At 42.9% G+C, this 14,450-nt stretch overlaps 1 protein-coding gene across 1 annotated transcript in view; it reads left to right on the forward strand.

Annotated features, from left to right (window-relative positions):
- IRAG2 (inositol 1,4,5-triphosphate receptor associated 2) overlaps positions 1-14,450 on the forward strand; it is a 75,343-nt gene that overhangs the window by 26,776 nt on the left and 34,117 nt on the right. The window contains exons 16-19 of the mRNA XM_087969155.1: positions 4,186-4,269; positions 5,995-6,158; positions 7,172-7,286; positions 8,621-8,783. Of these exons, the coding sequence (XP_087825281.1) occupies positions 4,186-4,269; positions 5,995-6,158; positions 7,172-7,286; positions 8,621-8,783 (526 nt within the window). The remainder of the gene's footprint in view (positions 1-4,185; positions 4,270-5,994; positions 6,159-7,171; positions 7,287-8,620; positions 8,784-14,450) is intronic.

The following is a 14,450-nucleotide window of genomic DNA, read 5'->3' on the forward strand; positions in this document are numbered from 1 at the left end:
AAATTGAAGTTTCCATGTGGAAGACGGGAGTCTGGCTGTGATTCATGGTGTCGTGAAGAGTCAGACACGACTTAGTGACTGAACAACAATAACAATAAAAAAAATGTGCTATTCGCAACTCAAAGCAGGGATGTATAAAGACAACTTACCCCAGGTCCAGGGCCCCTTTCAATCCAATTACTGTTTTATGATACCTTCGGATGTTTCCCACGTTCTCAAATATAAACAGTGATCAATTTCTTTAAAATAATTAATTTTTATCAAATGATCAATTGATTTATTGTTTTTTGCTTAGTATGATTGAATGTTTAGTGCATATAGTGTAATTACTGAATATCTGATTAGTAAAATCAGTTATTTAGTGAATTTAATTGACCAGTGTGTTTAGTAATTACTGTAATAAATTAGGCTGTTTGTTGCTTAGCAAAATTTGATTAGAGTGATTTGAATAACCAATTGATTGATTGATTGATTTTTAGTAATAAGCAACCTTACTTTTGATTTGTTCTCTAACATATCAATTAACATTTATTAATTACCAACATTCATTAAGTAACTGTCTACCTATCACATTAACTAGCTATTGTAATTGATTACTGTACTATTGCCATTGACCATGCCAGCCAAAAACTCCAAACCAAAACAAAAGAAAAATATCTCTACTAATGATCTCCCAGACTCCTGCACATGTTTCAAATATATTGAAACCATCAACGAAAGCGAAATTTACATCAAATGCTGCCTATGCGATAATCTAGCCCACCCTACCTGCTTAAACGCAAACAAAAACCTAGCTGATATGGTTAAAAATTCAGATACATTCTTTTTTCTATGTCCATCATGTTCTCCTAAGCTAAACAAACTAAGTACCCTACCTGACAGAGTTCAAAGCATAGAATCACTCATTCACTGAATAAAAGTACGCTTAGCAACACGTTTTGAAACAACTACACAAGCAAGGAAGTAAAATCCTTTCCATCAACATAAACGGCCTAAATTCAAGAGCTAAAAGGAAGAGGATTCTAACTAAACTAATAAAACAAAACGTTGATATAATTTGCATACAAGAAACACACATTAGGAAAAGTGAGGAGAAATTTCTAGATTGTCCGAAACTGGGAAAATTATTCACAGCACCAGCAGATGAGCACAAAAAGAAAGGTATTGCAATATATGTGAGAGATGATTTAAAAGCGGAGTTAATCTGGGCGGATCCTGAAGGAAGAACCCTGGTGGTACAAACTTCGATTAATGGCATTACATTTTTACTGGTAGTAATCTATGCCCCAAATGATGATCAAGGTAAATTTTTCAAACATCTTCACCAAAAAATAATAGATTTCGGAAAAGGCAATATTTTTTCTGATTGGCGATTTTAACTCTATTGCTGACTACCGGAAGGATCATAGTAACATGAGTAAGAATAAAAAAGGAAAAAGAGAATTTTCGAAGCCATGTAAGGATATGATGTACGAACTGAATCTGGTAGATATTTGGAGAAAACTAAACCCCAAAAAAGAACAGTTTACCTATTACTCTAACCCACACAAAATTTGGACAAGAATAGATATGGCTTGGATAAATGGCGAATTAATTAATGAAATCAAAGATAGCGAAATCTTACCAAACGACTGGGCTGACCACAACCCAATTCAAATAACCTGGAGAGGTAGAAGAAAACCAAAAAGAAGATGGACTCTTAACACTCACTTAATAAAAGAAGAAGAATACACTAATAAATTGAAAGAAGAACTGAACTTCTTCTTAAAAGAAAATAATAATGAACTAACTTCGAAACAAAATATATGGGACACAATGAAGGCATTTATAAGAGGTACAACAATCTCTTACAATGCTATGAGAAATAAAATAAAGTATGCCCAACAAAGTAACTTACAACAAGAAATTAAGGATTTAGAAACCCAACTACCAAAGAACCCCAAAAATCAAAGAATACAGAATCAGTTAATAACAACTAAACACAATCTAAATTTACTGGAACAAGAAAAATTGGAGATTAGTCTGAAAATGACTAAACAAATTTATTTTGAGCACGCAAACAAGCCAGGGAGATGGTTAGCCCACAAACTTAAGAAAATGAAAGAAAAAGATTGATACACCAATTAATGGACGAGAGGGGCAATTTGCAAGAGGAGATAGAGAGGAAAAAAAGAGATCACTTTTAAATACTTCAGGAAATTATACAAAAAGGAAGACATTTGTGAGGACAAAATAATGAAATACCTAGAGGAAGCGAATGAAAAAGCAATTGGAGAGGAAGAGATAGAATTATTAAACAAAAATATAACATGGTCCGAACTGAAGTCAGCAATAGAGAAGCAAAGTAACAATAAAGCACCAGGACCGGACGGGATACCTGTAGAACTTTACAAAACAATCATAGAACAAATTGGACCACTGATGCTGGAAGTATTCAATGAGGTACTCCTAGCAGCCAAGATGCCGGACTCGTGGAGGGGAGCCTTAATTTCGCTGATCCCGAAGGAGGACCTAGACCATAGACTTATTAATAATTATAGACCAATCTCGCTCCTGAATGCAGATTACAAACTATTCTCTTCTATAATAGCTAATAGACTAAAACAGGTTCTAAACACACATATCCATGAAGATCAAAATGGATTTCTCCCATTTCGACAAATTAAGAATAATCTAAGAACAGTGATAGACATTTCAGAATACTATGAAGCCCATCCGGAAAAACAATTTGCATTTATGTTTTTGGATGCTGAAAAAGCATTCGACAATTTAAATTGGCATTTTTTAATTCAAAAAATATACAATATGAACCTTGGCACTAGATTCGAAAACGTTGTCACTACAATTTACCATACTCAACAGGCAAGTATTCTAATAAATGGGGAACAAACTGACCCGATAAAAATAGAAAAAGGGGTTAGACAGGGTTGCCCTCTCTCTTCTCTGCTTTTCATATTCGCCCTAGAATCTCTTTTGACGTATATTAGGCAAAATTCGAGAATTAGAGGACTGAGGATTAAATCAGAAGAGTACAAAGTACAAGCCTTCGCTGATGATTTGGTTTTTTTTCTGGAGGAGCCTGTTTTATGATACCTTCGGATGTTTCCCACGTTCTCAAATATAAACAGTGATCAATTTCTTTAAAATAATTAATTTTTATCAAATGATCAATTGATTTATTGTTTTTTGCTTAGTATGATTGAATGTTTAGTGCATATAGTGTAATTACTGAATATCTGATTAGTAAAATCAGTGATTTAGTGAATTTAATTGACCAGTGTGTTTAGTAATTACTGTAATAAATTAGGCTGTTTGTTGCTTAGCAAAATTTGATTGGAGTGATTTGAATAACCAGGCTGAATAGTCAAGACCTTGTTGATGATCCAAACTCTGTCAAGGATCTTGGAGTACTCATCTCAAATGACCTAAGTGCTAGAGCCCACTGCAACTACATAGCCAAAAAGGCATTAAGAGTTGTTAACCTAATCTTACGTAGCTTTTTCTCTGGTAATATTACACTAATAACTAGAGCATACAAAACATTTGCTAGACCAATACTCGAATACAGCTCATCAGTCTGGAACCCACATTACGTATCTGATATTAACACAGTTGAGAAAGTCCAGAAATATTTCACAAGAAGAGTTCTCCACTCCTCTACTTGTTGCAGAATACCTTATGCTACCAGATTCGAAATTCTAGACCTAGAAAACCTAGAACTATGCCGCCTTCGGCCCGATCCTAAGTATAGTATATAAAATCATACATTGCAATGTCTTACCTGTCAATGAATACTTCAGCTTCAACCATAACAACACTAGAGCAAACAATATACAAACTCAAGGTTAATCGCACCAAACTTGATTGCAGGAAATACGACTTCAGCAACAGAGTGGTCAATGTCTGGAATACTTTACCTGACTCTGTGGCTTCTTCCCCAAACCCCAAAAACTTTAACCTTAGACTGTCTACTATTGACCTCACCCCTTTCCTAAGAGGTCTGTAGGGGGCATGCATAAGCGCATCAACGTGCCTACCATCCTTGTCCTATTGTTTCTTTTATATATATTTTTATTTTTCTTATATGTATCCATGTATTCATAACTATGTTTTTACTTATACCTATTATCTTGTAAGCAATTGACAAATAAAAATAAATAAATAAATCTCACTCTTTCTTTACAGCGAGAAGATTTAGCAGGGCTGCCTTTGCTGAACCCAACAGACTGGGAATTGGATCTGCAAGAAACTTATCAGAAGACCTTGATGGTAAATAACCCTTGAATGGCAGGCAAACATGCTCTTAGGTTATCTTCCCTGATGATAAATTCCCTTGTAAGCATTGGCTCACCTCTAATTAGTCCAGCACCCTTCAAGTGTGGAGACCCTTTGAGAGCTGTATGCAATGAAATTTTCATTTTAATGTACGCTGATTAGTGTACATTCAAAGTGACAATAAAGTTATTCTAAGTCTTAAGTCTATGAATTGGAGTATGAATTCCCAGCAAACACGCAATTGTAGGTATCAGAACATTTTATATCTGTGATTCCATGGTAAATATTTTTGCCTTACAAATTTGGGTCCTCTAAAGGGAATGGTAGCTTGATGGCTTTGCAGCTCCCACTCAGTAAGTAGATCAGGCAAAGACAGAATTGAAAGATGTTCCCTTCAGCTGCCAAATATCCAATCTGTTTTTAGATTATTTTCTTTCTTTCTTTTTCCTTTCTGGGGGTGCTAATGTGAGGGTTTCTGTTAACAAGAGCTTGGCATCTAGCATTCATTCTTCTCAGAATTTCTAAAGCAGCAGAATCACTTCCATGGTTGATGGTTATAGTCAGGATTCCACCGAAGTACTTCTAAGGATCTGAGGAAAGAAAGCCTTGATGGTCCATAAATCCCCTTAGTGAAAAAGAATGGGATGGTTTCTGATAGAATCCTGGTCGCAATTGCAATCTGAGTAGAACCCAACTATGATAACCCTAACCCTATGACTGTGATGGCGAACCTATGGCACATGTGCCAGAAGTGGCATGCAGAGCCATCTCTCCGGGCACACCGGCCATCGCCCGTTGCTCTTCTGGGTTCTGGCATGCGCATGCATGCTGGCCAGCTGGCTTTCATGCGCACATGCACACCAGAAACCGAAAGACCAGGTGGCCAGTGTGCATGCGCATGCCAGAAACGGACCTCAGATTTCCAGTGCACATATGCATGCCAGGGTACTGCTCTTCTGGTTTTCGGTGTTCCCACGTGTGTGCGCTGGGGAGCTGCTCTTCCAGTTTCCTAAGCTCCCACGCACACGCACGCACGCTCCCATTTCGGCACTCAGTGCCGAAAAGGTTCGCCAACACTGCCCTATGTCTTCACTTGTTGTGTGAATCAAGCAATCAGGCTTTATTTGGGCCAGAATGTGAACTAAAAATATTGATTTTTGTTAAAGTGGGTTTAGCTTATAAAAAAAAGCACTGGTATTGCCTTAAGCAAACAGACAATAGGAAGGAGCAATAATATGAGTGTAATTGAAGATAATCACCACCCCAACATAGCAATAGACTTATATACCACTCCATAGTACTTTACAGCACTCTCTGGGTGGTTTACAATCTGAGTCCTCATTTTACCAACCTTGGAAGGACGGAAGGTTGAGTCAACCTTGAGCCGGTTAGGATCGAACTCCAAACTGTGGGCAGAGTTAGGCTTTGCTTTTTAACAATTCCACCACTAGGGTTCCTTAGCTACTCTTCTGTATTTCTTGGAAAAGAAAGAACCGTGATGTTGTGTAGTGTATTCTCATGAAGTTGGCTCCTGATAAACTACACCCCACCCCTAACCCCCCACCCTCAAAGTTGCCCAATTCCCAAGCAGTCTGTAACCACATGATGTTTTATATGTGTGTGTGAGATGGATATTGAATACAAGATGGAAGAGCTGTGAGCTTAATTCAACCAAGAGATGGCTGTACTCTATAGATATTTGTGTTGACATCCACACAGGACCTCAAGAAAACTCTGGAGAATAAAAGAACCCAATGGCTCCAGAAACTGAATTTTTTGGAAGCTCAGAAGGAATCCCTGGATAAGGAGCTCATTAAAATGGCAGGAAACATGCGGAGGATGAGAACGGAACAGCTACATTTAAAGAAAATGCTTTTGTCCAGGTTGTCCTTCATTGTATAGAATGTATGATTTCTGTATCTACTTGGTTGCAAATTCCTTACAGTTCAGTGAATAATAGCAACAGCACTTAGACTTATATACCACTTTATAGTGCTTTACAGCCCTCTCTAAGTGGTTTACAGAGTCAGCATATTGCCCTCAACAATTTGGGTCCTCATTTTACCCATCTGGGAAGGATGGAAGGCCGAGTCAACCTTGAGCCTGGTGGGATTTGAACTGCCAAATTGCAGGCAGCTGGCTACAGAAGTAGCTTGCAGTGCTGCACTCTAACCACTGCGCCACAGAGGCTCTCAGTTTGGTTTGCCATGTGGTAATATCTCCATCAGGCTAAACCCAAAGAGGATTGGTAGCTCATGATACCCACATGATGCATTTCTGTAGGAGGTAAGAGGGCATAGGTCAGGCATGTGCAATTTTGGCAATCTTAAGATTTGTGGATTTCTACTTCCATAATTTCCCAGCCAGCATGTCCCTTTTTAGTCCCTCTGTACCTTTGAATGGAGAATAGAATAGAACAGAATAGAATAGAATAAAATAGAATTCTTTATTGGCCAAGTGTGATTGGACATACAAGGAATTTGTCTTGGTGCAAATGCTCTCAGTGTACATAAAAGAAAAGCCACATTTGTCAAGAGTCAAGAATCATAAGGTATAACACTTAATAATAGCCATAGGGTACAATAAGCAATCAAATCATACTAGGAAACAGTCAATATAAATCATAAGGATACAAGCGACAAAGTTACAGTCATACAGTCACAAGTGGGAGGGGAGGGGTGACAAGGAGTGATGAGAAGATTAATAGTGATAGTAGTCCAGACTTTGTGAATAGTTGGACAGTAAATGAACTGTTGTATGTCAAGGACTACATATAGCTTCCAGGAATCCAAAGTTACTCTTAACAGAGAATTGCTTGCAATGTTGGAGAGAGTAATTCAGCTTTGAATAACGTTGCTGTACACTATTTTTGGTGTTTTGCTTAATATCTTAACAGACAACACGAGATCCAGTCAACCAAACAGTTGAAAGAAGATGCTTTGGCAGAAACAGATGTCTTAAGATTGAAATTGGAAGAGCTGACCGAACAATTAGAAGAAGCTGGGAAGAGGGTAGGCATCTTACATTGTGCTTTTATGTCTTTACTTGTTTTTAAAAAGATGGAACAATCTTTTATGTCTTTAAAAAAAATTTTTTTTTAAAGATGGAACAATATTTATAGAGGCCAAAATGTGAAGGAGTGTGAATTGTCTGACCCAGACATTCGGTGCATCCATGAATCCTGGGTGCCCTATTGATTTAGGGTTTTTCTCACTTATGACCATTGCAGCAACACCCATGGTCACATGATCAAAATTCAGATGTTTGGCCACTGATTCCTATTTATGAGGTTTGCAGTGTCCCTAAAGTCACGCGTTCCCCTTTGGCGACCATCTGAAAACTAAAGTCAATGGGGAAGCCAGATTCACTTAAGAACCTTGTTGCTAACTTAACCAATGCAGTGATTCACTTAATGGTGGCAAGAAAGGCCATAAAATGGGGCAAAACTTACTTAACAACTGTCTTGCTTAGTAACAGAAATGTTGGGCTTAATTGTGGTGGTAAGTCGAGAAATACCTGCAAGCTACAGTGGTTTTTCTTTGTTTTCTTTTCTTTTCTTTTCTTTTCTTTTGTTCTCTTCTCTCTTTCACTCCACTCCACTCCACTCCATATATTCTATTCTATTCTATTCTATTCTATTCTATTCTATTCTATTCTATTCTATTCTATTCTATTCTATTCTATTCTATTCTATTCTCCTCTCCTCTCCTCTCCTCTTTTCTCTTCCACTCCATTTCATATCTTCTCTTCTCTTCTCTTCTCTTCTCTTCTCTTCTCTTCTTCTCTTCTCTTTTCTCTTCCACTCCACTCCATATATTCTCTTCTCTTCTCTCAGTCCAGCTGTTGAGCTGCTTTGAAATGTTGATTATTATGAGGTCTTAATGTGCAATCCTGGCAAAGTGACTGCTTGCGTTATTCCTTTTAGTACGTCAAGGCTGTCTTCCCCATGGGGACTCAGTTTCCTTCTGTAAAATATGGGGGGGAAAGAGCTTTACAGTGGCCAGCTGTAGGCCATTTGGTTTAACAAAAGCAGAACTGCTGTGCTCATCTGAAACTTGCAGAAATGTGATTGCAGAGGAAGTCAAAGCTAAGCTGGGGTGAGTGGGGGAGGTGGGTGATAACTTCTTGTGCTCTGCACAGGAAAACAACGCTTGGTGCACACAAACAAGCAGAACCTGTCCCTCAAAAATGCAGAAGCACGAAGGATTCATGGCTTCCGGAAAGAGAAGAAATGTGTTTTTGGTCTCTTTTTTGAAGTTGCCCATAAGGGCTTTGAGACAGAGTGCATCTTGCAGCATTTGATGCCGGAAACTTGTGTTAACCTGCTGTTGCTGCTTTCTTTAAGGTTAAGGATCGCGAGAGTGACTTTCACGCTTCCCACGAGGAAGTAGGGTCTTTACAGAAGAAGCTAGAAGAAAGTGTTGCCGAGCAAGGAAGTCTCCGGGGTAGAAATACAGATTTAACGCGGACTTGCCAACAGCTGGAACAGCAAGTTAAGGAACACAGTAGTAAGTATCTCTCAGCTCTTTCGCCCCTCTGTCCTTTTAGGTTACAACCTGCATTCATCTTGGGGATTATAAGTAAGACCACACCTATAAAGCTTTAATAAGACCAAACCTAGAATACTTCACCCAGTTTTGATTACCACACTATAAAAAAGATATTGAGACTCTAGAAAGCATGCAGAGAAGAACAACCAGGATGATTAGGGGACTGGAGGCTAAAACATATGAAGAACGGTTGCAGGAATTGGGCCTGGCTAATCTAGTGAAGAGAAGGACCAGGACAGACAGGATAGCAGTCCTCCAATATTTGGGGAGCTGCTACAGAGAGGAAGGGGTCAAGCTATTTTCTAAGGCACCTGAACGCCAGACAAGGAATAATACCGTGTTTCTCCAACAATACGGCCTCCACCAATAGGAAGGCCCAGCATGTTTTATTGGCATAAAATCAAATTAAGCCCCTTCCCCCAAATTTAGGCCTATTTTAAAACATTCAAAATAAGGGGGAAGGGCGGGGGGACTTGCCATTTGGAGCTGCCGCTTCTAAATTTGGAGCTGCCGCTGCGTTTGGAGCTGCTGCTTCCACGTTTGGAACCCCACCGCTGTTTGGAGCACTGCTGCTATTTGGAGCTGCCGCTTCCGCATTTGGAGCTGCCACCGCGTTTGGAGCTGCTGCTTCCGCGTTTGGAGCACCACCGCCATTTGGAGCGCCACCGCCACTCCAAACACGGCGGCAGCTCCAAACGCGGAAGTGGCAGCTCCAAACATGACGGCGGTGCTCCAAATGGTGGGGGCACTCCAAAGACGGAAGCGGCAGCTCCAAACGTGGCAGCGGTGCTCCAAATGGCGGTGCTCCAAATGGCGGCGGCACTCCAAACACGGAAGTGGCAGCTCCAAACATGGTGGCGGTGCTCCAAATGGTGGCGGCACTCCAAATGGCAGCCGTACTCCAAAAACGGAAGCGGCAGCTCCAAACGTGGTGGCGGTGCTCCAAATGGCGGCGGCACTCCAAATGGCAGCAGCACTCCAAACACGGAAGCGGCAGCTCCAAACATGGTGGTGGAATTGGCAGAAGGGAAAGCAACAGAGGCGGGTGCCAAAGGTCTTAGGTCTGCAGCAAAGGTGTTTGGTGGGAGTAGGGAGCTCTCTGTGCTTCGCCATGATCACCCATTAGGAGCGGCTGGTGGCAAGGCTGCCCGCGGGGCGCTCTAGATAAGGATGCAAAGGGGGGAATTAAGTCACCCCCGAAAAGACGGCCTAGCCATTTTTTCGGGGCTCAAAAAACATAAGGCCCGGCCTTATTATGTGAGAAACACATAATAAGGAGAGATTTAACCTAGAAATAAGGATAAATTTTCTGACAGTGAGAACAGTCAACTAATGGAACAGCTTGCCCTCGGAAGTTGTGGGATCTTCATCCATGGAAGCTTTCAAGAAGAGACTGGACTGCCATCTGTCAGAAATAGTGTAGAGTCTCCTGCTTGGGTGGGGGGGTTGGACTAGATGACCTACAAGGTCCCTTCCAACTCTGTTAATCTGTATCTATCAGTCAGCCATTTCCCAAAAGTCATTGGTTGGAGATTCTGCCATAATAGCTATAACACACTTGCAGCCATTTGTTTTGCGACTGTCCAAAGCAACAACAGCACTGAACAAAGTGACTTGAGACCGATTCTCACACTTGTGACCATTGTGGCACCCTTCCACGTACGCGTGATCAAAACTCTTGGCAACTGGAATATATTTGCAACAATTGGAACATCTAGGGCCAGCAAAGCTTGGCTTGAGGACTTCAACTCCCAGAGTTCCTCTGGGAGTTGAAGTCCACAAGTCTTAAAGTTGCCAAGGTTGGACACCCTGTGCTAGGGTGATGTGATCCCAGTCAGTGACCTTCCCAGCTGGTTTCTGACAAGCAAAGTCAATGGAGCTGGATTTGCTTAACAGCTGGGCAATGTGCTGCCGTGATTCGCTTAACATCATAGCAAGGCAGGTTGTAAAACTGGGCATGAATTGCTTTACAACGCTCTTGCTTAGCCACAGAAATTCTGGTCCCCAATCGTGCTTGTACATTGAGGACTAGCAGTATGAGCTGCGGTGGCGCAGTGGTTAGAGTGCAGTACTCTAGGCTACTTCTGCTGCCTGCTGGCTGCCTGCAATTTGACAATTTGATTCTCACCAGGCTCAAGGTTGACTCAGCCTTCCATCCTTCCCAGGTGGGTAAAATGAGGACCCAGATAGTTGGGGGCAAGAGGCTGACTCTGTAAACCACTTAGAGAGGGCTGTAAAGCACATGAAGCGTTAAGTCTAAGTGCTATTGCTATTGCCATTGCTATTTCAACCCTGAGCTACAAATATTCCCCACTGTCGGTAAACAGTGATGAACATCTAATCTAAGAAAAATTAGAGGACTGGAGGCCAAAACATATGAACAATAATTGCAGGAACTGGGCATGTCTAGTTTAATGAGCTGCGGTGGCGTAGTGGTTGGAGTGCAGTACTGCAGGCCACTTCTGCTGACTGCCGGCTGACTGCAATTTGGCAGTTCGAATCTCACCAGGCTCGAGGTTGACTCAGCCTTCCGTCCTTCCGAGGTGGGTAAAATGAGGAGCCAGATTGTTGGGGGCAATAGGCTGACTCTGTAAACCGCTTAGAGAGGGCTGTAAAATTACTGTAAAGTGGTATATAAGTCTAAGGGCTCTTTTAGATCTGGGAGCAAAGCATTGGAGAGGGAGAAAGATCTAACGGTACATCTAACTTGCGGGATCTATGGGACCTCTGGGAGGGTTAAGAGGTTGGTTTCGAAGGCTTTAGCTTCATCTGGCATCACTCTACGGGCATCCCCCAATGACCACAATTGAGGCCCAAAGTTTATGTTGCTCAGTGAACATTTTTAAAGTGAGTTTTGCCCCATTTTACAACTTTTCTTGCCACCATTAAGTGAATGAGGTAATCAGTGGAATGACTTTGCCTCCAAAAGTTGTGGGTGCTCCAGCACTGAGATTGGATAAAAAAGAGATTGGATGTCAACTTATCTGAAATGGTTTAGGGCTTCCTGCTTGAGTAGGGGGGTGGACTAGAAGACCTTCAAGGTTCCAACTCTGTTATTCTGTTGTTCTTCCTCTGTCAAGTTAGCCACAGGGTTGTTAAGTGAATCTGGCTTCCCCGTTGACTTTGCTGGTCCGAAGGTCGCAAAGGGGGATCATGCGACCCCAGGAAACACTGCAACCGTCCTAAATATGAGCCAATTGCCAAGCGTCTGAATTTTGATCCCATGACCAGGGGCAGGCTGCAACAGTGGTAACGTGTGAAAAATAGGCCATGAATCACTCTTTTCACTTCCGCTGTAACTTCAAACGGTCACTAAACGAATCGACTACCTCTCCTGTGATTCTTAATAGATAAAAGATTATCTTCCCTATGCTGAGCTAGGGTGAGTCATGATGGTTTATATCAGGGGTCTCTAACCTCGGCAACTTTAAGATTTGTGGACTTCAACTCCCAGAATTCCTCTGCTAGCTGGCTGAGGAATTCTCACAGTTGAAGTCCACAAGTCTTAAAGTTGCCGAGGTTGGTGAGCTCTGGTTTATATAGTCCCTGTCATGCCCCTGTCGGAATCTGATTCCGAGGGGGAGGCCAAGCAGCTGACAGGGAGTGGGAGTGTGGCTCCGTTGACTGTGGAAGACACTGGGGAAGGGCAAAGTCCGGCTGGGCAGACTAGAGAAGAGGTAGAACAATGGAGAGGAAATTCAGAGGAAGACCCAGGCCCACCCCCTTTTCATCCTAGGGCACACAGGGAGGAACGGAGAAGGGAGCAACATGAGTTGCATGGCTTACAGTGGAGGAAAGGGCCCTAATTCCCTTCATTAGCTGCAGCTGGGAACACAGTGTTTAAAAAGAGAAGCTGGCATAGCAAGCTGTTTGGAGCAAATCGTGAATTTATCTAGTATCGTCGTGGCTTATCTATGTTCCTGGCATCTTCCCAACTCTGTGAGTGTTGCCGTGCTTTCAAGTCTGAAAGTCTTTCTCCTGTCCTGTCAAGTTAATTACTGCAGCTTTGTTTGTTTGGATTTTTAGTTACAGTCTGTATGTACCTTGTTTTGGACTGAATTTTCTATAGTTAAAGGCTGTTCCTGGGAGAGTTTTTCTTCAGCCGAAGGTAACCTGGATATTGGGGGCAAAGTTGGAGATAGTAAAGGGACTCTTCTTGCTTATGAGACTGTGTTGCCTTTGTGCCGTGTCCCGGGTCATCACATTTTGCTCCCAACCACCCCTCCAAGTTGCTTCTGTTTTAGGTGGGGTGACCATGGATCGGCTCAGAGCAGACAATGACCAGGTGGCTCTTTTGACTGCGCAGGTTGCGCAGATGCAAGCTGTCCTGCCGTGCCACAAATGTCCAGTAGCGGTGCCGGATAAATTTGATGGATTGTTGGTCCAATTTCCAGCATTTTTTGGACAGTGCCAGCTTTATATGAGCCTTCGGCCGGAGGACTTTTCCACTGACTGGGATAAGGTGGGGTTTTTGATTAGCCTGTTGTCCGGGTCTGCAGCGTGTTGGGCGATGCCCCTGTTAACCCAGCCCAACCAGTTGTTGGATAATTATGCCGAGTTTTGCCATCAGTTAAGGGCCATGTTTGAGGTTCCTGTTCGGGCCCAAATGGCAAACAGGCAATTGAGAGAATTGAGGCAGGGGCACGGTTCGCCCATTGACCATCTTGCTTACTTCCGGGTGGTCGCCCAGGACCTGCAATGGAATGAGGCAGCACTGATAGACCAGTTCCAGGAAGGCCTGTCGTCGGAGCTCCTTGATGAGCTGGCGCACACTGAATGCCCTTGCACCCTGCAGGAGCTCATGCATCTGTGCCTTTGTATCGATGCCAGGCTTCAGCAGCGATGGGCGCGACGACAGACAGAGGCTGCATCCGCTCCCATCAAGACTGCGCTCCCGTCAGAAGTGCCTTTGGATGAGTCCATGCAGTTCGGGGCTGCCTGACCTCACCTGACCCAAGCTGAAAAGAATAGGCAGCGGCGTGACGGCCTATGCCTCTATTGCAGCAGCCAAGGCCACTTTGCGGCCAAGTGTCCTGCTAAGGCACCGAAAGTAGCTATGTCAGCAGCAGCAGGAAACGAGCATGACCCGGCCTACAAGGTTCTGTAGGTCAGGCTCCAGTGGCATCAGGGCCGCCATCTCCATCCCAGTTGTCCTTGGTGAAGCATCTCGTGCTGACAGCAAGTGTGTTCGTGACTGGTCAGGGAGTGGTGGAGATCCAGGCCTTGGTGGACTCAGGGGTCACAGCCAATTTCATATACATGCATTTTGTCGCGCAGTGGTCCATTCCCTAGCAGCAGATGTCACTGCTGGTATTGGTGGAGATGATTGATGGTTGGCCCCTTCGTTCAGGACCTGTGATTGCTGCAACCAAACCCCTTCACATGTGTATGGGGCAGCATGTGGAGGAAGCTGTGTTCTATGTTGCTGCAGTACCTCAGTTTCCAGTGGTGCTGGTATTGGGGTGGTTACGGGCCCATGATCCGCAGATCGTCTGGTTGTCTGGAGTAGTGCAGTTTCTTGGCAGGAAGTGTGCCACTCATTGCCTGCATGCCTGTGCAGGGTGTGTGGCTACACCCATGGACCTGAGTCATTGGAATTGGTGGCTGCGATTTAGGCATGATGTG

This window comes from Notechis scutatus, chromosome 6, assembly GCF_049901735.1.
Source record: "Notechis scutatus isolate UNSWTSFEM ecotype Mainland chromosome 6, rNotScu1.2, whole genome shotgun sequence".
Taxonomy (NCBI): domain Eukaryota; kingdom Metazoa; phylum Chordata; class Lepidosauria; order Squamata; family Elapidae; genus Notechis; species Notechis scutatus.